This window comes from Pinus tabuliformis, chromosome 6 (assembly GCF_031772625.1).
Source record: "Pinus tabuliformis cultivar Carrire ecotype Pingquan chromosome 6, CPIR1, whole genome shotgun sequence".
NCBI classification, from domain to species: domain Eukaryota; kingdom Viridiplantae; phylum Streptophyta; class Pinopsida; order Pinales; family Pinaceae; genus Pinus; species Pinus tabuliformis.
This window is the reverse complement of record NC_142292.1, coordinates 1,065,335,315-1,065,357,193: the sequence shown is the minus strand read 5'-3', so window position 1 is coordinate 1,065,357,193 and position 21,879 is coordinate 1,065,335,315. Positions and strand designations below refer to the sequence as shown.

The window sequence follows — 21,879 nt, the reverse complement described above, 5'->3', positions numbered from 1 at the left end:
GCACAATCCTAAGTCCAACAAAAAATGACAGAATTGTGTCACAGATGACCTTGGCTGAGGTCGAGTAGCCTCAAATGGTCTGCTCCTTCAACAAGTGACCTAGATAGAAAACAAGAGAAAAAATGCCAATCTTCCACAATAGATTCACTGCTACACATAGATGCAATATCCTAGAAATTAATTCGTAGAAGAGTGCGTCAGATCAATGTATTCTTAAAAAAGCTCTTCATAGACTTCTTATCATGATAGGTAGTTGAGCTGTTGAAGGAGGATTTTAGGATCTTCAGATTTGATTAATGGTCTTCATGAGCTATGTAGCCCAACTCGTGCATATACCCAGACTTGCATTATTTTTCGAGACCTCTCATGTTTTCTAGGGCTTGTACAAGATACTTCAAATGCATTAGCAGTCCACTGCTTTATCTTGACTTCAGGGAGACTTGACAACATCTCTTGTGATTGCATTCCTCCTCTTGCTTGGGCTTGACCTCACCTAGCTCTGATTCCATGCTAATTTTTGAGTTAAACATGTTCTTTGCTTAGGTCAATTACTTCATTAATCCATTAGTCCATTATTAATTCCATTAATTTATTAGCAATCACATTAACCATTATCATATGACAGTAACTGATGAAAGAACATCAAACATAAATGCATAAGACAAGCCAAGACAAGAGGACACTAGATTTGACAAATGCCAGGGAAAAACCCCAACATTGGGAAACCCCTTTGATCAATTCTTCTTATTATTATATCAAAATGTTCAACAGAGAGAGAGAGACTACAAAAGTCAAAATTGACTTGACAAATCAAAGTCAAAATAGCCCTGTAAAATCTGTAGTCAACAACAGTCAAAATTTGCCCTAACCAGAAAGTCAACAACAAGTTAAAGTAGCATCAAACTGTCCTCAATGCAGCTCGGTCATATCTAGTCAAACTGGGCCTTCAAGGGAGGTCAAAGACAACCCAAAACAATCATGAAAACAATGGTCAAACTTGGTCAAACCCTGCGGTCAACCTTGGTCAAACCCTGCGGTCAACCTTGCAATTGGTCTACGGTCAAAGACAATGAAATGCCTCAGTTCCAGTGCCAATAAATGCAGCCTGCCAAAAATGAAATTCTGGCACAAAAGTCGCAGTTAAAGTGATGGTCAAAGTGCCTAGTCAACGCTGGTCAAACCTACAACAGTCTTTGAAATTTCAGCCCTGTAATTCGTCCTACAATTTGTCCTTTTGCTGCCACACGTGTGAGGAAAAGATATGCCCAATAAGCTATACGAACCAATCAGAGAAGGAGAGAGATGATTGTGTGAGTGAGTGAAGTGCCAAATGAGATTGGAGATGTCTCTTATTTATACAAATCGTTGAGGGTGAAGTGACATGTCTCTTTGTTAATTTTTGGTATGTTCTATGCTTAGAGCAATTTATTTCAATTTTTCCATTTAGCTCAATATCAATTCCAGATTAGCAATCACATCAACATGATAGTAAATTGCAGATAGAACATAAACATAAACATCAGAAAACAAGCCAAGACAAGAGGACACAAGATGTGGTGCCAGCTAGGGACAAACCCCAATGTGGGGAAACCCTTGATCAATTCTTCTTATATATTCTTCAATAGTTCAGTAGAGAGAGAGAGAGATAGTACATATACATCAGAAGTCAACATTTTGACTTTTCAAAATAAGAGCAGAGATCTTCTCTATGAAGATAACACATGAGGTAGCTGATCTAAACTCAGGTGAAGGCATACTGCTTCAACTGATCCTTAAAGTTGACTCCATCACCATTCTGCATCCATCATTGTGTTGCACCTCATCATCATGTTGCACCCGTCACTGTGCTGCACCCAATCACTGAGCTGCTCTCATCACTATGCTGCTCCCATCACTGAGCTGTACCTCATCATTGCATTGCAATATATCATCATCATGCTACTGCTCTACTTACATCATGCTGCTTCACCCATCATCATCAAGCTGTTGCTATACATCTATGCCCATCATCACTGTGCTGCACCATGCTGTGCCATCATTACAGTGCTGCATCGTGTGCTGCACCATAGTGCACCATGCTGCCCCCATCATTGTGCTGTCACCTATCACATCATTACGCTGCCCCATTGTTACTATGCTGCACTTCATTATATTATGCTACATCTAATATGCTGCAACTATTTATACTACTAGCCTTAGCTGCTCGCTATGGCTTAGGCTATAGTTGCAGACTCCTTCAACAGGTCCATGTAAACAACTTTTCCCTCAGTCCTTTATATAGAGATAGCTGCTCCCAAACATGCCTAAGTCATGCCTTAGAACAACAATCTTTACTACTGCTGCTAAGCTTCCTTTGCTGTGACTATATACATCCTAGACTACAACATATCTTCACATTAGGACTGCGTCCTTTTGGAGCATGCATAAACAACGTATATATGCTTGTACTTGCTGGGTATAAAGGACTCCTTTAGGACAGCGTGAAGGGTCCTTACTCTGCGTTAGGGCTATCCTCCTTCATGATTGTGTTAGGCCCTTTTTGATGACTGCGTTAAGGTTAGGGTCATCACCATAACAGTTAGGCCTTTGATCTACAACCGTGATTCTTCTAGGACTGCGGCTATAGTCCTCCCAATAGGATTGTGGCTAGGGCTTGTATTCACAGCGGTTAGGGCACATAAAACCCTCTTTAAACTGCGGTTTAGAACACTTTGATAGGGCAACGTTGGGGCTTTATTAGGGCAGCGTTAGAAGCCTATCTTCATGACTGTGTTAGGCTTCTTCCATAACTGCATTAGAGTCTAGGCCATCCTCTAGGGCAGCGTATTATATTCTTCCATGATTGCGTTTAGGAGGCTTTAGCGTTAGGGCTTTATTTCCATGCCAACATAGGTGTTTCTCCATGATAACAATAAGGCTTCTTCCAGGGCAGCATAGAGACTTGTCCATGCTAGTGCAGAGCCATCTCCATCACAACTTTTAGGGCATCTCCTATTTGGGCAACGTATCACCTAGGGCACTCCCTCTAGATCTCATCTTCATCAAACCCAAAATAGAATGAAGAGAAATCACAAGAGTGTGTGTGACAAATGACTTAAAGTCCTCTTCTATTTATACTAAAACGTGGAGGATAAGTGGGGGCAATTTGGTTGCCGACCGGCCTTGACGAATTGTCCCATAAAACAAATAAATTCATATCTCCATTATCTCCATGAATACATGTCGAAATCGGATGATCTTTAGATCAATCCTACACCTCTCGATGAGAGGAATCCAAGAAAAATATTAGTTGTCATAAATAAGATGACCCACATGGAGTTAGGACCTAGTTGCCAATTGTAATACTCTTGGGCTTCATGAGCCTACATGATGATGTGGCGGACCTCGACAATTTGGACAAGTGAGTGCATAAATTCAAAAGCACATTTCTGCTTATCCAAATTTGATGATCTTTAGGTCGATTTTGGTCCTCTCGAAAAGAGGAGTTCAATGCAATAATTATCTCCATCAAATGAGCTGTCGAAAGTGGAATTTGGCCCTAGTTTCCAATTTTAACAATTCTGCTCCCAGAGGATATGGCAGAAAGAGATGGAACAAAAAGAGGCCATCATGGACCGAATTTGCTCCATCCAGTGGAGAAGTGATGGAACTTCAAGTGAGGAATGGCCCTTGACCCAATCAATGGCCAACTTCAAGTCTCTAGCAATCAAAATATCCTCTACAGCAAGCCAAGAAGCACATCCTATCACCACCCACAAAGCCAACACCTTTGCTCTGACATTAGTGCTAGTGCCCCTTGACCAGAAGAAGTGAAAGGCTAGGGAAGGTCTTAAGATGATTATGGCTCCACACTCACGCTCACCATTCGCAGAGGCTCCTTCAAAAAAGCCTACTGGGGAGATATTGAAAGCCTCTACCTTGCTAATGCATGGGATATGCTGGAGGTTCACTGCTTCCTTTTGAACCCTGTCTCATAAGAAGTGATGTTTGATCTCTACATGCTTGGAATTTTCATGAGACATGAGATTCTCAGAGAGTTTGATACAACTCTGATTATCACAGTAAATCATTGTAGGTTCCTGTTATAACAAAATCTCACACTTCAAGAGATAAAGTCCAAAAACTCAAGTGCAAGACCTACTGCACCTTTAGAGGGGGCCATTGTCACCTCACAAACCCTCTTCTCATTTTTGGCCAACTTTTCTTTGACTCAAGGGAGTTTCTTCCGGTAGGTCCTAGTGATCTAATGGCCTAGTCACACCAAGTCAAAAGTTCTCCTAAGCTTCTACTTCACATTCCACCAATCAAATGATCTGATCAATTAGGTTTAGGTGTAAGATAGGATTGCTAGGTTTCTTAGAGGAGTCAGGGTTAGAGTTCAAAGGGAATGTCCCCAAACATCATAATTACAAGATTTTCCAGGAGAGTGGAACCTTAGCAAACTAGTTTTTATGATTTTACAAAAGGTCTTTTCTCTCATGGTGGTTGTTTACAGCTAGTTGTCTTGTTAAAGAGGAATCCTTATGGATTTTTTTATAAGTCTATGGTCTCTTGGATGGAAATTACAAAAATACAAGAATCAACTCTCTAATGCTGGTGTATCTAAATCTTCTCTTTCTTATCCATTTTTCAATGTTTTTTGAGAGTAGGTTTTCATGATCTAGGATTGGTATGAATTCTACTCTTTGATTGTGCTGTTAACTTTGTTAAGGGATGAATACAAATAGAGGATTTTGATTGTAGTAAAGGTATATTTGATTTTCTACATAAATGAAAACATTTGTTTATCAACTATCCTGCTGCAGTGATTCCTTTGTTTTTACATTTTTTTTTTTTTTTTTTTTTAAAACTGAAACGGTTATGTTTTATTAGAGAGAAACAGGTTGGGCTACCCCAATCAACCAAAATACATTTTTCAGAAATTCAGAAGCACATCCTTCCCACTCAGGGGATTATTGCCTTGATCGGGAAATCAACATTTATACTTATCATCCCAATTTGCAACGTACATACTATATTTGCCAGTCTGTCCGCTTGCTTGTTTAAACCCTTGAGAATATGATAAAATTGAACCAAGGGAATTTCTCTCAGAATTCTCTTTAGTCTAGTTAGTAGCTTGTTTAGCACCGGATCCTTTAGCTTTTTCTCACTAATGAGTGCTTTTATCAGCACTTCCGAGTCTCCAAAGACTAAGATTTCTCTTGAATTTTCCTCTCTCGCCATTTGACAAGCTTTCAATAAGCCGAGAATTTCTGCTTGGTTGTTGGTTCTCTGACCAAGCCCCTAGCGAAAACTATCTGCTTTGTTCCCATTCGAGGAAAAAATCACCCCGCCTGCACCTGACTTTCCTGGGTTGCCTTTTGAAGTGCCATCAAAGAAGATTGTGCACTTGCCCTGGGATCTCCACCAATGTTGAAAGTTGTCCTCTGAATCTCGAATTTGCCATCTTTCCTTTTGAGTTGGGCGAGGATTTGCTTTGATTCTGACGCTGCTGGAATAAGCATCCAACCACGTCCTTTCTTCAATAAGAAGGGAACTGTCATCTTTGACGGGGAAATGATTCAAAGTTTCTAAGAGCAGACCCTTTGCTCGGGCAGCCACCATTGCTGGAGACCAATCTGTATTGTTGAAAATGATATCATTCCTGGCGAGCCAAAGCTTCCAACAGACATATTTCAGGACAACAATCCACACTCGGAGCCAAAGAGACTTGCTAGTGATGCTATGAGGATAATTGTCTTTCCAAGAGGTAAACATTGAGACAACCGAGACCTGAGATGGAGGGATAACATTCAGCCCATGCAGGAAAAGGGACCAGACCTCCTTCGCGAACTCGCACTCTATAAATAAATGATCAGAAGTTTCCTTTGTGCATTTGCATAACACACAGCGGTGGGGACCAACTATATTCCTTTTGCACAAGTTTTCTCCGGTCAGAATTTTTTTGTGCATCAAAGTCAAGAAGAAGAAATTAATTTTGGGGATGCTGAAGCTATCCCAAACCTGCTTCCAAAATGATTCCTGATGAGTCGACTCCTTCCTAGTTTGCATCTGAATGTAGCCTTGAGCTGCCGAATAGACCCCGGTCTTGCCCTAGCCCCAAGAATCTTCTTCTTCCTTGTGGACCGGTGCGAAATCAGAGATTGATTCAAAAAGAATTTCCAACTGCATTTGTAAATGTTCTGGAGTTCTAGGAAATTTCCATCGCTGCCAGCTCCCATGGCTGTCCCATTCCGAGATGTCTTCTATTTTCCTGATTCCTTTCGCCTGTAACCATGCTCTTAGCTCAGAGATTTTGTTAACTTCTGCAAGAGGAGGATGGCCCATAATGCTGTCCCTCCATAACATTGTGTTTTTGCCGTTGCCAGGAATCTGATACAGGTAGGATCTGAAAAATTCAATGCCTCTGCTACATAACTTCCAAGCCAAAGATCCTTTTGGATTTTTCTCCACCGTGAATTGCCTCAATGACTGATTATTGAGATATTTAAGATTGATTAATTGGCTGACCGGATGGCTAGGCTGTGCGTGGATCTGCCATAATAACTTGCATCCCATTGCTAGATTGGCATGCGTGGGGTCTCTGATTTGCAATCCACCTTCCACGAGAGGTCGCTTCACAATGTCCCAATTTATTAAATGAAATCGATTATTGTTTCCACGACCTCCATTCCACAGGAAATCGCGAATGAGCCTTGAAATCTGATCGGAGATTGCTCTTGGAGCCAGCATTAGAGAAGCCTGGAAAGTGGGCAGCGCCGAGAGAACAAATTTGATTAAAGTGAGCTTGCCTCCTGTGGTGAGCCAAAAACCTCCCCAGACAACGATTTTCTTCTTGAATTTTGCTATTACTTCCTCCCACAATTGATTTCTGTTGGAACCCAGCGTTAGTGGAAGGCCTAAGTATTTTATTTTTTCCTAGGAATCGTGCCCAACAAAGCCTAAATGGTTTGCAATTTTCTCAATTGTGTGTTGATCTGTATTCCATCCATACACAACGCTTTTCCTCTCACTTATAAGGGCTCCCGAGATGCTACAGAATTTTTGGAGAATGACTTTAAAATAATTTGCTATTCTCAGAGAAGCTCCTCCAAGCATTAAGGAGTCATCTGCAAACAGAGCATGGTTCACGGGTTCAATTCCTTTTTCTATTCGAATCCCAGGAATGCTACCAGCTTGTTTTTCAAAAGACAACTTTCTACTCAAGGAGTCTGCCATTAGAATATAGAGGAAGGGGGAAAGAGGGCAGCCTTGCCTCAATCCCCTGGTGGCTAGGAAGTAGTTGGCAGGCCTTCCATTTACCAAAGGCGCGATCCAGGTCTTTTCTATGTAGGCTTTGATGAGATTAATGAACTCCTGAGTGAAACCAAAAGATAAAAGAACCCTGTATAAAAATGAACGATTAACTCTGTCAAAAGCGTTAGACATGTCCAGTTTGATCAGCATACCTTGTTCTTTTCGGGAATGGCTGGAATGCAGAGCTTCTTGGACTTGGATTACATTGTCCAGGATGTGCCTTCCTTTCACGAACACCCCTTGAGCTGGAGAAATTAATTTTTGCAGCAGAGGTTTGATTCTGTTCGCTAAGAGTTTAGCCAGAATTTTGTAAGAGGCATTGCATAGCGAGATCGGTCTATATCTTTCAAAAGACCCAGGGTTCGCTTCCTTGGGAATTAAGGCAAGGAAGGTGGAATTGGTTCCACCTCCGACCTTGGCTTTCCTCAGGAATCCATGAATCATTCTCAGAAGGTCTGATTTAATTATCTCTCAGCATAGTCTGTAAAAATGAATTGAAAAGCCATCTAGCCCAGGAGCTTTGTCGGGCTCCATGGACCATACTATTCTAGAGATTTCCTCTTCCGAGATGGGATTCAACAGCATATTATTATCATTTGTGCTAACTAGCTTCGGGATATGAGTGAGGAATTCATTTATGTCCTCTTCACACCCATCCCTTTCAGCACTGAGAAGAGTCTTAAAATTATTCTCAGCTGCTTCCTTCATCTGTTCAAAAGCCTTTGCACACCTGCCCTTTGGAAGTGGTGATTTCAGCTATTATGTGGTTTCAGGAAAGGCGAGCATTTTTTAACTTTTGCTCCCACACAAATCTTGGGGAGCTTGTTACTTCTTTTTGCCAAGCTATTTGAACTGTTTCAAAGAACCCTTCTCTTTCAGCCCAGAGAGGACTAAATCGGAAAGGAAGAGGGCCTAAGTCCTCTTCTTCTTTCAAATAGAGAAGTATTGGCTTGTGGTTCGAGGTTAATTTAGGAAGAATCTTGGAGAAGATGATTCTTCTATCCATCATGATTGAACTGTGGATGAGAAATCTATCCAGCGTGGCTGAGATATGATTCTCCCCTGTTCTATTGTTGTTCCAGGTATATTCTCCTTTTACTGGCTTGAAATCTACCAGATCCCATTGAATCATGAGGTTTTCCACTATGTAGAGCATAGGATCCCTGGAGTAGGAACCTCCTCTCTTCTCTTTGGGATCCATAATAATATTCAAATCTCCTCCTATGACAATGTTCTTTGGATTATGAAGTTCTAAAAAGTCTGAGAGTGACTTCCAACACTCTCTCTTTTCAGCATAGTGTACAGGAACATACAAGTTAAAGAGAGCTAAGGTGAGATTGCTTGAGGTATGTCGAAGCTCGGTGAAAATCCAATGCTGTGTCTCATAGAATCTTTCTAACGAGAAGATTTTCCCAGACCAAAAGGTGCCTATTCCTCCAGCCGAGCCTCTGGCGCTTATTGCCTTCCCATTGTCAAATTTCCATTTTGTGCTGCTTGTGTTTAGAAGGAGTTCCCCTTCTATTTTTGTCTCTTGGAGCATGAGAATGTTTGTGGGTTCCATTTTCAATAAGTCTTTAATAGCTTCTGCCTTTGAAGGATTCCCCAATCCCCTGCAGTTCCAAGAGACCAGCTGCATTACTTGCTGCTTGTTGGGATGGGTCCTCCTCCCTTGGGAGGTCTGGTTTTGGTACTTCTCCCGAGAGTCATCTCGATGGTGGCTTGGCTCCCTAGGGTTTTTTGTCTTTCTGCTTCTTCTTCTCTAGTTTCCTTGTGTGTTCTCCTTTTGGTTCTCTTTGAGGGCCTCTCGAAGGTCTCATCCTCCGATGAGCCAGAATTCTCTATTGTCTTTTTTTTTTGTAACGTCTGCATATGACGGAGAGGAATTGTTACCTAGAATCGGACTTGAGAGGAGAATTTCCACGTTACCTGAGACCGGAGAGGCAAATTCATTCGTCTGGATGGGTCCTTCCTGATCTGCTTCTGGTGGTTCTGGAGGGGTGTTGAGAGGTTTGAAGGAGTTTTTATCTTCCTCGTTGTTGTTTGGTTCCATGCTCCCTGAGGTTTGAGGGTTTCCACTGTCTTGCTCAGATCTTTTCCCCGTCTCTTTGCCTTTGGATTTATTATTCTGCCTATTGTGTGCTAGTTTTTTAACTTGCTTCCATTGTTCTCCTTTGTCTTTATCTACTGTCTCCTCGCTCTTCTTCTTGCAGTACCTTGCGAAATTCTCGTACTCGTGACAGTGTCAGCATTTGAAGGGAAGTTGTTTGTAGTCAAGCTCTTGGATGTGGGTCCAATCTGCAATCGAGATCATTCAGGTAAACCGACTTCCTGGTCGACTTCAACACAGATTTGGGCACAGGAGTATTGGTATTTTCTCACCGCTTGGTCTATGTATTTTCCTAGGGCATTACCTATATACTGCAACGATCTCTCGTTCCAACAATGAAGAGGGATATGAGGAAGGCGCACCCACACTGGAACTGCTGTGGGCACATCCTGAGCCGGATCGAAATCTGGTGACCGTTTATTCAAATAGAGCCCTTGGGGGCCCATAAAATATGGCCCATTCCTGAAGATTAGACTTCTGTCTTCCGCATTGTCAAACACAAAGACGAAGAACCCTTTTCCGACGAAGTGACTTTTAATTCCTTCTGAGACTAGTGGGATCCAGTTTCGTTTTACCCATTCTTCTACTGCTTTCGGGGATGGCCATAGCCCTGTGAACTGGCCGATAAGACCCCTTTCGGCTAGGTTCAACGCTGATTTGCAAGTTTCTTCTGCCGGCAATTCCACCATGGGGATATTATCCAATTTTTTCACAAACTTCTGCTGTGATCCGGAGATTGTTCTTTTTCCAGCTGCTGCTATTAACTTCCTGAATGCTTCGACTTCAGGAGGCGAGGAAGGAGGAGCCTCAGAGCCACCTCCAAGATCCATTGCGGCAAGGAACCGCTCGGAGGGAAGGGAGAGCGCAGCTAGGGTAGCCGCAGTCCAGCCATGCGCGCGGTTGCTCTCGGAGTCGTTTTTCCACGTGGTCATTGTTTTTACATTATTTAACTGCTGCCTTGGCGACTTGTTTCTTATTGTGCTGGTTGAAAAGAAGGCTGTATTCAAGGGTGGAGAGTCACTATTTACTTGTTTCCTTTAGTTCCATAAACTTGCATGGTGTTCATATTTTTTGCAAATGTTTTACTAGGTTGATGATTGATAATTTAATGTTAAGATTCTTTATTGGTAAGTGCACTATTACTACAACAATATGCACATTTCAATTTCACACTACTCATAGTGGTGACCTTTCATCTTTGACGTGCAAAAATATATTTGGCTTGTTTCATTCTGTGAATTATACTGTCATAATCATTTTGTGGTTCAGATGATGTATTCAATGCTGGTTTTATTTGTTTAGTTTAAATATCCTGGATGGAGTGGTGGTTATATTAATTGGGCTATAACTTGGAAGCATAAATGGATTGGTAATAGGTCTCGAAGAAATTTTCCTTTCAATGTATAGTAGAATATGCAGTTTTAGTTCATAGCAATGATTGCCAGAAAGTTTGGTTCCTTTTATGTGAGAGTGATGAAAAGGGTGTTATTTGAAGATACAAAATATGTATTGAAGCATATAGTGTATTGTTAGCCTGATATTTCATGTCTTAATATTTTATAATCCTGACTTTTGCAGAGTATATTTATGGCCTACAAACAACCATTTGCACTTACATATCTGGGAGCATCCCTTATGGTTGTTTATCTTCCTATATCTGTTGCAAAGGATTATCTCTGCAATGCTATACGGAAGCGCTGTAGAAAAAACAGCAAAGTGACAGAAATTGCTGTTGATAGTTCTTGTTGTCTCAATTCCCCTTTTAAGGTTAATGGGACACATGACAGTTTAGAGGCTGAAATGCAACTTTACTTCTCTGGAAAGGATAGCAATGTTAACATAGGTGGAGAAGTTGAAGAAGGGATGACTCTAATTCCTAAGCACCATGGAGATTCACAAGTTATAAAACTCCAAACTGAGCTAACCCAATTGCAGGTTGCAAAAATCAGCTGTTTACTAACACCAATCTGGTTCGTTACAGAGGTGAGCTGAAAAACTCACGTAACTTGTAAGGTGTTCGTATATGTTTTTCCTATACCTGTCGAAAGAATTCTAACTTTGTATATATTTTCTCATTTTTATTTAGGTCAGAAGAAGAAAGCTTTAGAGAACAAATTTTGTCATTTTATGTACTTTTACTAGTCAGTTTGCTAATTGCAATGACAAATGTTATTCATGGGCATTGCATTTACAGTCATGTTTAGTTTGAGATTCCTGTATGCTTGATTGCATTCTTCTGCTGCATTTTTCTTTCCTGCTTTTACTTTTTCATTCAATTCTTTCTGCATTTGCTTTGATAGTACACTGAAATGCTACCACTAATTTTTGTAAGATATTCTAACAGGGATTTGAGCTTCCGTTCCAGAATATTTTAATAATATCTTCAGTCTGACATTTTGGATGAAATATCTGTTTCCTGTATTTTGCATAATAGTTATCTTCAGACTGAAGTTTTGGAGAAATTTGTATCTTATCTTTTTGTATTTGTGGATCTAATTTCATAAATTAAGAGTCTTTAAGATATTGCGATTTGCATATGTTGGAGACTATGCATCTTGGCATGGACCATGAGAAATCATGGTTATTATGTTACTGAAGCCAGAGTTGGTGTTCTTGTTCATGGATGCTAAATGGTTGCAAGGGCATGGGAAATGGTATTGTTTAACTTCAAAATTTTCATTGTGTTCAAAAAGTTGTCTTATTGTTTTATTTTATCTGAATATTTACAGACTTCGTCTGTTGTTTGGTAGGAATAGTCATCTAATTAAATTAATTTTGTGCACGGACTACTAGTATAACAAAAATGTTGAATTATCCTCATCCTCATAAATTGTTAATTTAGCGCAGAGTAACCCTGCGCAAACATCAACAAGAAGAGTAAAGATAAGCTAGTCCTTCATATTCTGTTTTCTTATGGTTTGTATGTATTTAAAATTCTCCACAAGCAAGCAAGGAGATTTACTCCAAATGTTAGTCTTGCACTGTAGCAATGAAAATAAACAGGTGGGTTTGAGTCAAGATTGCCGTCAAGATGTTGGAAAGGACAGTAATGGTTTTCTGCCAATGGGTGGTGTTATATCTTGTGATTGTGCTTTCTAGTTTGATGGCATTCTTGAATAACAGTATAAAGAAATTATATGAGAATATTGTGGGCTACTTTTCACAATTTTGCTGCTTATATAGGGCAGTTCTAATGGATCTGCCAATGTGAAATCCGTTTACTCTATGCACACATAAGCCATTCATGAACATCAACCAATAAAGCCATTGTAGTAAATGACCACAGTCATCACCCTATAGCACTCATCAGTGTGAATACCCTGTGAAAATTTGGAAGACCCAAATTTCTACTGCAGCAACTGATTAAGTTTCTTCTATTTGTTAACTATTAAACAAATTATTTACTGCATCCTACAACAAATACCGAAACTAATACATTGCATCCTTCACCAATTAAATTAAATGTGGAAACAAGAAACTGAGCAAGAAAGAAATATACAACACATGACACCGTTATTTTTGGACAAATGTCCCCGGAAAACCCAATGAGGGAAAATCGGTGCAGCCGCTGAGGGTTTGTATTATTAAGTAGTAGTTTTCTGAATACAATCTTTGGATGTGTTGTTGGCTATCCAATACAGAGAATCTGACTGGCAGAAGATTAGTGAGAAATAATTCACACTATCATTGGCGACCCGACACTGATCCAGGCCCTGGATGGTTGGCCTCGCTTTGGTTCTGCGCAGCTACTGCGTCAGCCTACACAGTTTTGCGTCAAATTCTCTGGGGATTTGCATCACCTCTTCCCGGATCTCCTGTTGTCTGGAGATTTGAACTTTAGGTCTTCTGGTCTCACACCTCGACTTCTTGCACTGAAACTCGTCTCTCCTAGCTGGAATTTGAACTCCCTCTGAAGCTCTGCGTTGTCTCTGCTTGGCCTTACGCTGCCCAACGTAGCCTCTGCGTTGCCTCTTTTGGATCTCTTTCTGCCTTCTCCGTGATGTATTCCCGAATCAGGAAATCTCTCTTTGGAACTATCCTTGCCCCTCATTGCAAGAAATCTCCTCAATTGATTCTGTAGCAACTGCTGTGCTGCCCTCTATGAGAAATTCGATCTCTTGATCTCTCTCTGATGTGATTTCCAAATGCCCATCAAGCCTCCTCTTATAATCTTCTCGTTGAGAACCAACGACCCAGATTAGATTCTAATCAATGGCTTAGATCATTTTGGTTTTGATCCTCGTCTTCTTCTAGAAGTTTCACCCTCAGTTTAATTTATATCCTTTAATTATTTTTATTATCTAAGTTTAGGCTTCGGCACCCATTCAAAATTATTAATTATTTTAATAAAATTGTCTCTGGGTAGAATTGCCCAAAACGATTTCTGGGTACTGTGGAATACATGTGTCCTAGCCTCCCTGCAAATTTTGAGGCTTAGAGCACATCTGATGCTACCAAAAATCAACACTCCCTCTTAGCAAGGAATGTCCTCTAGTAATGCAACCTGCTGAAGCATTACCCTTCTTTGTAACAGCTCCTTCTGTGATGCTGATGTCTGACATCACTGCCCACCAACTACTGCGCAAATGCTGCATCTGTACTGTTACTGACCCTGCTATTGCCAACACTGCATCTGTACTGCAACCTTCTCCAACTGTTGCTGCTACTGCATCAACAATAGAAAAGCATCCAAAATTACTGAACAAGTGTTCAACATGATGCATCTGTTGCTGAAGTTCTAACTACTGCTAGTCTCTACGCTGACCCTTTGAAGCCTCTGCGCTGTAGTGGACTTTGCACTGTGCCAACTGCACTGCTGCCAACTCTACTTGCGTTGCTCAGTTGCTGGCGCTCCTAGCTACTGCAACTCTCACTCCGACACTTCTCTGCACCAACTGACACTGGTCCATCTTGCTACTTCTGATTTGGGCTCCCGTAGCAAGGTTTTGATCCAAGAGGTGGACTCCTCAAGGATCCTGCCCATCTGTAGTTCTTTCGAATTACAGTTCTAGATCACCCCACCTCTCCCTAGAGCTAACTGGGCAATCATGGCAAACTCCTCCTCGATCTTTGCGGTGCAGCCTTCAGATCATGCTTCTCGTCTTTGTCCTTCTTCTTGAGAGGACACTGTGTAGCGTAGTGACCAAATTCACCACATCGGAAGCACTTGATCTTCAGGACGTTCTTCTTCTTTCCCTGCTGCTCCTGTTGCCCCTTTGATGTAAGGGCTGCATTCTATTTCTCTTCGAGCTTCGTCCCACTGCTTCTGTTGCTATCAAGTTTGCACTTGACTAAGTCTCTCCTCATCTTTTCCTGCTGAAGAGTGACCGACATTCCTTCCCAATCTGACAATATTTCTCTGCCCATGATACTCTGGAAAAACACTTGCCATTCTTCTAAATCTGAATTCAGGGCCAACCTCACCATCTCGATAGGTTGAGGTGTTGATCCCACAGCTGCCAACGAGTCTTGGATCTCCTGAAGCTTCGTTAGGAACGAATCAATGCGTTCCCCCTTTTGCATCTGTGTGGATCTCATCTTGCTCCAAGTAGATCTTCCACTCCTTGGAAGATCCTTCGTATAGCGTGGCCAATGCTTCCCACATCTATCGAGCAATATCCTTGCCAGCAATGTGACATACTACGTGATCTCTCACTCTGTCGAGGATCAATCGTTTGGCCTTTTCCATTTCAGCCTTGTACTTCTTGAGTGGATCTGAATCCACGGGCACAACTATGACACCGTCGACACAGGTTTTGAGATCGTGCTCATCCAGAAGACATGAGATCCTTGCCTTCCAGATCACATAGTTGGCTGCACCTTTCAACTGATCCTAATCTATTAATCCACTAGCTGCCATCTCTGCCAACGAAATGTTGAACTGCCTCCTCTCTCCTCTGCTTAACACTAGACTAGCATATGCACTGCTTGCTGGAGTTAGTAGATCTGCTCTTCTCTGCTGCTGCTTAGCAATAGAGAAATTGAATTCCTTGGTTAGGAATCCTCTGAGGAAGAAATTCCCTCAATAGTGTCTCCTTCTTCCTCCTTCCTTCTGACGCTTTTCTGCCACAACAATTGCTGTAGAAAACTGCGTCTCACCAGAACACTGCTATGCGCTGATGCTTCTACGCTGCTCCCTTTGACATTGGCAAATTTCGATCTAGAAATCTTTCTCCCTGTTGACTCACTCAGAGAGAGATTTTCCCACGAAATTTTTTCCCTCCTTACCTGGACTGCGCAATCCCTTTGGGGATTCGATTTGTTGCCTACGTAGCACTTTGACTTCCCTCCTCTTTAGCGCTGGGCTCTTCCGGCTGCTCTCTTGCTTCACTTGCGCTCTGATACCATGTGAAAATTTGGAAGACCCAAATTTCTATTGCAACAACTGATTAAATTTCTTCTATTTGTTAATTATTGAACAAATTATTTACTGCATACTACAGCAAATACCGAAACTAATACATTGCAACCTTCACCAATTAAATTAAATGCAAAAACAAGAAGCTGAGCAAGAAAGAAATACACAACACATGACACCGTTATTTTATGCAGCAACTAAGGGTTTGTATTATTAAGCAGTAGTTTTCTGAATACAATCTTTGGATGCCTTCCTGGCTATCCAATATAGAGAATCTAACTGGCGGAAGATTAGTGAGAAATACTTCACACTATCACTCACGATCCGACATTGATCCAGGCCCTGGATGGCTGGCCTCATGCTGGTTCTGCGCAACTACTGTGTCAGCCTACGTGGTTTTGCGTCAAACTCTCTGCGGGTTTGTGTCACCTCTTCCTGGATCTCCTTCTGTTTGGAGATTTGAACTTCAGGCCTTCCGGTCTCACACCATGACTTTCTGCACTAAAACTTGTTTCTCTTGGCTGGAATTCGAACTCCCTTTGAAGCTTTGCGTTGTCTCTACTTGGCCTTACGCTGCCTCTTCTGGATCTCTCTCTGCCTCCTTTGCGATGTAGTCTTGGATTAGGAAATCTCCTCCAGAACTATCCCTGCCCCTCACTACAAGAAATCTCCTCAATTGATTCTCTAGCAACCACTGCATTGCCCTCTCTGCGAAATTCGATCTCTTGATCTCTCTCTGATGTGATTTCCAAATGAGCATCAAGCCTCCTCTAATAATCTTCTCGTTGAGAACCAATGACCCAAATTAGATTCTAATCAATGGCTTAGATCATTTTTCTTGATCCTTGTCTTCTTCTAGAAGTTTCACCCTCAGTTTAATTTATACCCTTTAATTATTTTAATTTCCTAAGTTTAGACTTCGGCACCCATTAAAAATAATTAATTATTTTAATAACACAGTCTCTGGGTGGAATTTCCCAAAACCATATTTGGGTATTGTAGAATACATGTGTCCTAGCCTCCCTGCAAATGTTGAGGCTTAGAGGACATCCATTGCTACTAGAAATCAACATACCCTCCAAAATCTCACATGCCCGCCGGTCCTTGGAGTACTCCACCAACAACTGCGCCTTCCAATCATGGCAAATGCTCATGAGTGAAAGTGTTGCGGGCCTCCTGGATAATGCATTTGCTACTATATTGTGCTTGCCCTTGACATACTCAATATCGAAGTCGTAGGCCTGCACTTTGTTGACCCACCTCTGTTGCCTGTCACTGAGGCCCTGCTGCCCCATAAAATGGCGAAGACTATTGTGGTCAGTGTTCACCCGAAATTTGTTTCCCACTAGGTACTGTCAAAATTTGGCCAATGCATGCATGATGGCCAACATCTCCTTGTCATAAATAGAATACGACCTCTCATGTGGAAGGAGTTTCCGGCTCTCAAAAGCAATGGGGTGTCCATCCTCAGATAATACTGTGCCAACCCCCTCCCCTGATGCGTCACGCTCTAATGTGAACGACTGTGTGAAGTCTGAGAGTGACAAAACTGGGCAACTACTCGTCACCTCCTTGTGGAAATTGAATGCCGACTGTGCCCTGTTCGTCCATGTAAAAGCCCCCTTCTTCGTCAGATCTCTGAGGGGAGACGCTAGCTGTAAGAAGCCCTTTACGAACTTCCTGTAGTAAGTGCATATGCCTGTGGATCCCCTCAACTCGATCACATTCCGGGGCTCAGACCAATCCTGGATGGCCCTGGTCTTCTCCTCATGCACCCTCACGCCATATGTGCCAATGACATGTCCCAAGTAGAGCATCTCTGTTAGCCCAAACTCACACTTGGACAACTTGGCGTAGAATCGCTGCTCCTCTAAGATACGCAACACCATCTCCAAGTGCTGCAAATGCTCCTCTCACGCCCCACTGTAAATCAAGATATCATCGAAGAACACCAACACAAACTTCCACAACTGCCCATGGAATACATGATTCATGCATGACTGAAAGGTGGTAGGTGCGTTGGTCAACCCAAAGGGCATGACCAAGAACTCAAAATGCCCATAGTGGCACCTGAAAGCTGTCTTGGGGATGTCCATATTCCTCACCCTGATTTGATGTTACCCCGAGCGCAAATCTATCTTAAAGTACTTGGCCCCTTTAAGCTCATCCATTAGCTCATCAATGTGCGGGATGAGGTATCAGTTCTTCAAAGTCTTCTTGTTGAGCGCCCTGTAATTAATGCACATGCGCAAAGTCCCATCTTTCTTCTTCACCATAACAATTGATGAAGCGAAGGGGCTAGAATTCGGCCTAATGTGCACCAACGTCAACAATTCCTTGATGGCACGCTCAATTACGTCCTTGTAGGCCTTCAGATGCCTGTAAGGAGTGGTGATAACTGCTTGCACCCCAGGCTCCAACTCAATGGTGTGCTAAAATCCCCTGTCAAGTGGCTGCCCTGATGGTATGTCCCCAAACAATACCAGTTATCTGTCCAAGATGGCTTGTATGTCTGGGTGAGGTGGCTTGGGCTGTTCTCCATCCTCCGAAATCCCCAGCTCCACTGCCCATGCTATGTCCCCATGCCTCAAGCTAGCCTCCATCCTCTGTGCTGAAACTATCTGTGGAGGGTACGAATGCATGCCCCAAAGAACTACCAGCTTGCCATCCGACCCTGTGAGTTCCATCTCCAGTTTCCTCCGATCAATGGTCACCTGACCAAGGGAGTAAAGCCACTAGACACCCATCACTATGTTGGTGTCTGACACATCCACAACAATAAAATGCTTCGTCACCGAGTAGTTCCCCATGGTCACTATCAAAGTGGGAACATATTAGGTGCACTACATCCTCGACACCAGATCTGAGAACCCTTCGAACTCCTCTGTAGTGATGCCCCGCCTCTGAACCATTTGGGCATCAATGAAATTGTGGTTGGCCCCACTGTCTGCCAAAACTGAGACACGTCCCTGCACTGTGCCTCGGATCCTCAAAGTAAAAATTTTGGAAATTCCACGCAAAGAAGTAAGGACTCCCCTAGATGGTGTGAAAGGTGCTCCCCCAAGTGGTGGTGGTCCCCTCTTTGCTTGACCCTCTCTATCTCCCCCACCAAACTCCAACTCCACATCATCCTCCTGGTCACTATCCGAGAAGACCTCGATGTGGTGGGCCTTGCTTGCTGTGCATTGGTGGCCTTGTGCCCATGGCTCCCGACAAGTAAAACGTAGTTTCCCCCTCGGGAGGTCTGTCCTGGTATCCTCATCTAATTGCCCACGCCCTTGGGCTGCTCGCTTTGGTGAGGGTCTAATGTCACCTCCCTTCTATGGGTAGGGAGTTTGTGATGGAATGGGTGCTCTGGCCTTGGGGATTACCCCCTGCAAATCTCTAGCATAAGTCACTGCCTCCTGCAAGGTAGAGCGTTTGCATGACTTCACCAGTCCATGCAATGGCTCAAGTAACCCCTCTATGAATGTGTACACCCTCCTAGAATCGGATAGATCAGGTACCATAACTGAGACCCTCAAAAAGTTTGGTATGTAATGCTTAGGGTGGACAGTCTATCTAAGTTGGGTCAACTCCCTCAAGTGAGCCTCCGGGGCCCTCCTATCAAAATGCTCCACCACTCTTCGTGTGAAATCCTCAAAAGAGGTCACACTGACATGCCCCAATGTGGACAAGCCATGAAACCACCACTCATGTGCTTCCCCCTCCAAGTGTAAGGTAGCCATTTTGATGGCTTCCACCTTCGTCATCCGATTAAGCTGGAAATAAGTATCCAACTTCTCCACCCAAGCTCAAGTTGTACACTTGGCAGAGCCATCATATGTGGGGAAGTACATCCTCCCAATGGTACACTGCAACTCTGAGTTCTGTGTATTCGGTCCCCCACTGTACCTACCCTTCTTACTCTGTTTGAGTGAGCAATAATCTCTAAATGATAGGGTTTCTTTGAAATCTTCCCCCATGGATTGCCACTACCTAAAGAAATCTCCCATGGGCATCCGGTCATCCAGTCCTCCATGCTCATTAGGCGCTGATGGTAGAAAAGTAGGTAGCGTGGTTCTAGATGGCCCACTGAAAGCTGGTGGGCGAGTGGCTGGTGAAGAGTGGTCATACTGTTGTGAGGCCCCTGAAGTCTCTCCAAACAAGGACTCACTATGAAGGCTCTTGTCCCTATTTTGTCGTTTGATCTCCTCCAACATCTCCTTCTGCCCCTTAGCCAAATCATTTAGAGCCTCAAGAGGCTATTGAATGCTACTTCTTGCTTACTCTTTGACTCCCCCATCTCTACTACAACTATTGCCTTCCCACGTGCTTCTATATCAGGTGTAATTTCCAACTCCCTATCCCTGCTCCTGTACCTCTGTCTCTGGTAAGTCACATTTTGCCTATCCTCCTCGTTCATAGGAAATTTCCCCCACGGTTGAGCCAAGATCTGAGCTCTAATACCACTGTAATGTTCCTAATTAGGAAAAACAAGGATATGCAAAGCAAACAATAAAAACAACACCAAAAATTTTAAACACTTAGTGAAGACCCATGTAATCTCCAAGAAATGATAATTAGCTAAGCCATTTTATTAAGCAACTGGAGCAATAGTACAATAATGTAGGAGGCGTGCACCTGGGCTTGCCTCAATGGCAAGCATGACAAAACCCAGGTGATAAAATAACAAGCCCAAATGATAGAATCAACTGCTCCAATGATGCCTTGCGCTGCCCTAGAAAATTGCACTGTCTGCTGGAAAGAAGCTGCTGAAAACCCCACCTCCGGTGCTTAGAAAATTTTGCAAAATTAATCCCAAGCTCCTCACAAATAACCCACCAAAACCCAGAAAGGGTTTGGTCTGGTTTTGACCCCCGAAATTCAGCCCCCAAATACCACGTCCTCCTCCAGCGATTGGGAAATATGAACTACCTGCAACTCCTAGAGAAAGCCATCCAAATCACTTCAAAAATGCTGAGTTACACTCCCCAATGGTTCTCCTTATTCTCCCCAACAAAATCCTGCGTCACAACTCGTCCGACAAGCTCCCACGTGTGCCCAGTGAGAGGCTTTTGCGCTGGCCCTGGATGCTGCAATTCGTGCTGCCTTCAAGCAACAATCTCTTGCTCCAAAACTCCTCCAAAAGGCTGATATCCCACTGAAGCTTCTATACCAAAATTCTCCCGGCAATTGCTATCGGAAGACCCCTGAAATGACACCAGCGTATTCCCTTCCTGCGTCCTCCTGGAACACTTACTAGCTAAGCAAATGGCTGAGTGATAAGCTCTGAATCCCCTCCAAATCTTTTCCAAAGTCGTACGATTTGACCTCCCTAGGGTGGCACTCGAAGACACCCGAAGAAAGGGTGAGTTCTCCGCTTGGGAAACTTGGTGCTAAACAATAAGTGACCCGGCTAAGCAGCTCAAGCAACAAAAGTGAGTTCAATTGATAAAAGACCCTAATTGAGGTTGAGCTTCTCCTATTTATAATTAGTGAGCTTCCTTTTCTCACGTGGGCCCCTCCATCTAACTTTTTGACCTCCCTTCCTTGGCTATTCAAATTTCTCCTTAGGTAAGTGCGTTTTTCCTTTTGAGTGTGGCCCCCACGATCCACTAACCAAGTATTTCGGCCTCCCTTTCTTTTTCCCAAGTGTTTCTCCCAAAATTCTGTGGGTCCCATGGTTACCAAAAATGTCAAAATTGTGCAAAATAATCTTGAGACAAATTAATTTAGGAAGGGACATTACACACGATCACTAATCTCAAGAAGTTGAGAAGCTTCGACTCCTCGTTTTTCCTTCCATCTATCGTAAGTTGGTGGGTTCTCTAATGTACTTGGTAAATACAAGACATGATATATGTTTTGCTATAAATGTTCTAAGTCAATTTCAGTTGGAGCCTCGTCATGACCATTGGATAACTGCCAATCATATCTTGAGATACCTACGTGGCACTATACATCATTGCCTGAAGTATGATGGAAAGGAAGTCAAGTTAACAGGTTTTACCGATTCCGATTAGGGTGGTAGTGAGACTGATGGAAGAAGCACTACCGGTGGATGTTTTAGTTTGGGATCTGCAATGATTTCATGGATGAGTAGAAAACAAGATCTTGTTGCGTTAAGTAGTGTTGA

The 21,879-nt window shown here is 42.7% G+C and overlaps 1 protein-coding gene across 3 annotated transcripts in view; it reads left to right on the top strand.

Annotated features, from left to right (window-relative positions):
- The window catches only part of LOC149262620 (thiamine-repressible mitochondrial transport protein THI74-like), a 150,135-nt gene that overhangs the window by 17,522 nt on the left and 110,734 nt on the right, over nucleotides 1-21,879 (top strand). For all 3 annotated transcript variants that reach the window (XM_089424975.1, XM_089424971.1, XM_089424973.1), the window contains exon 2: nucleotides 10,982-11,386. In XM_089424975.1, coding sequence (XP_089281101.1) covers nucleotides 10,982-11,386 — 405 coding nt within the window. The remainder of the gene's footprint in view (nucleotides 1-10,981; nucleotides 11,387-21,879) is intronic.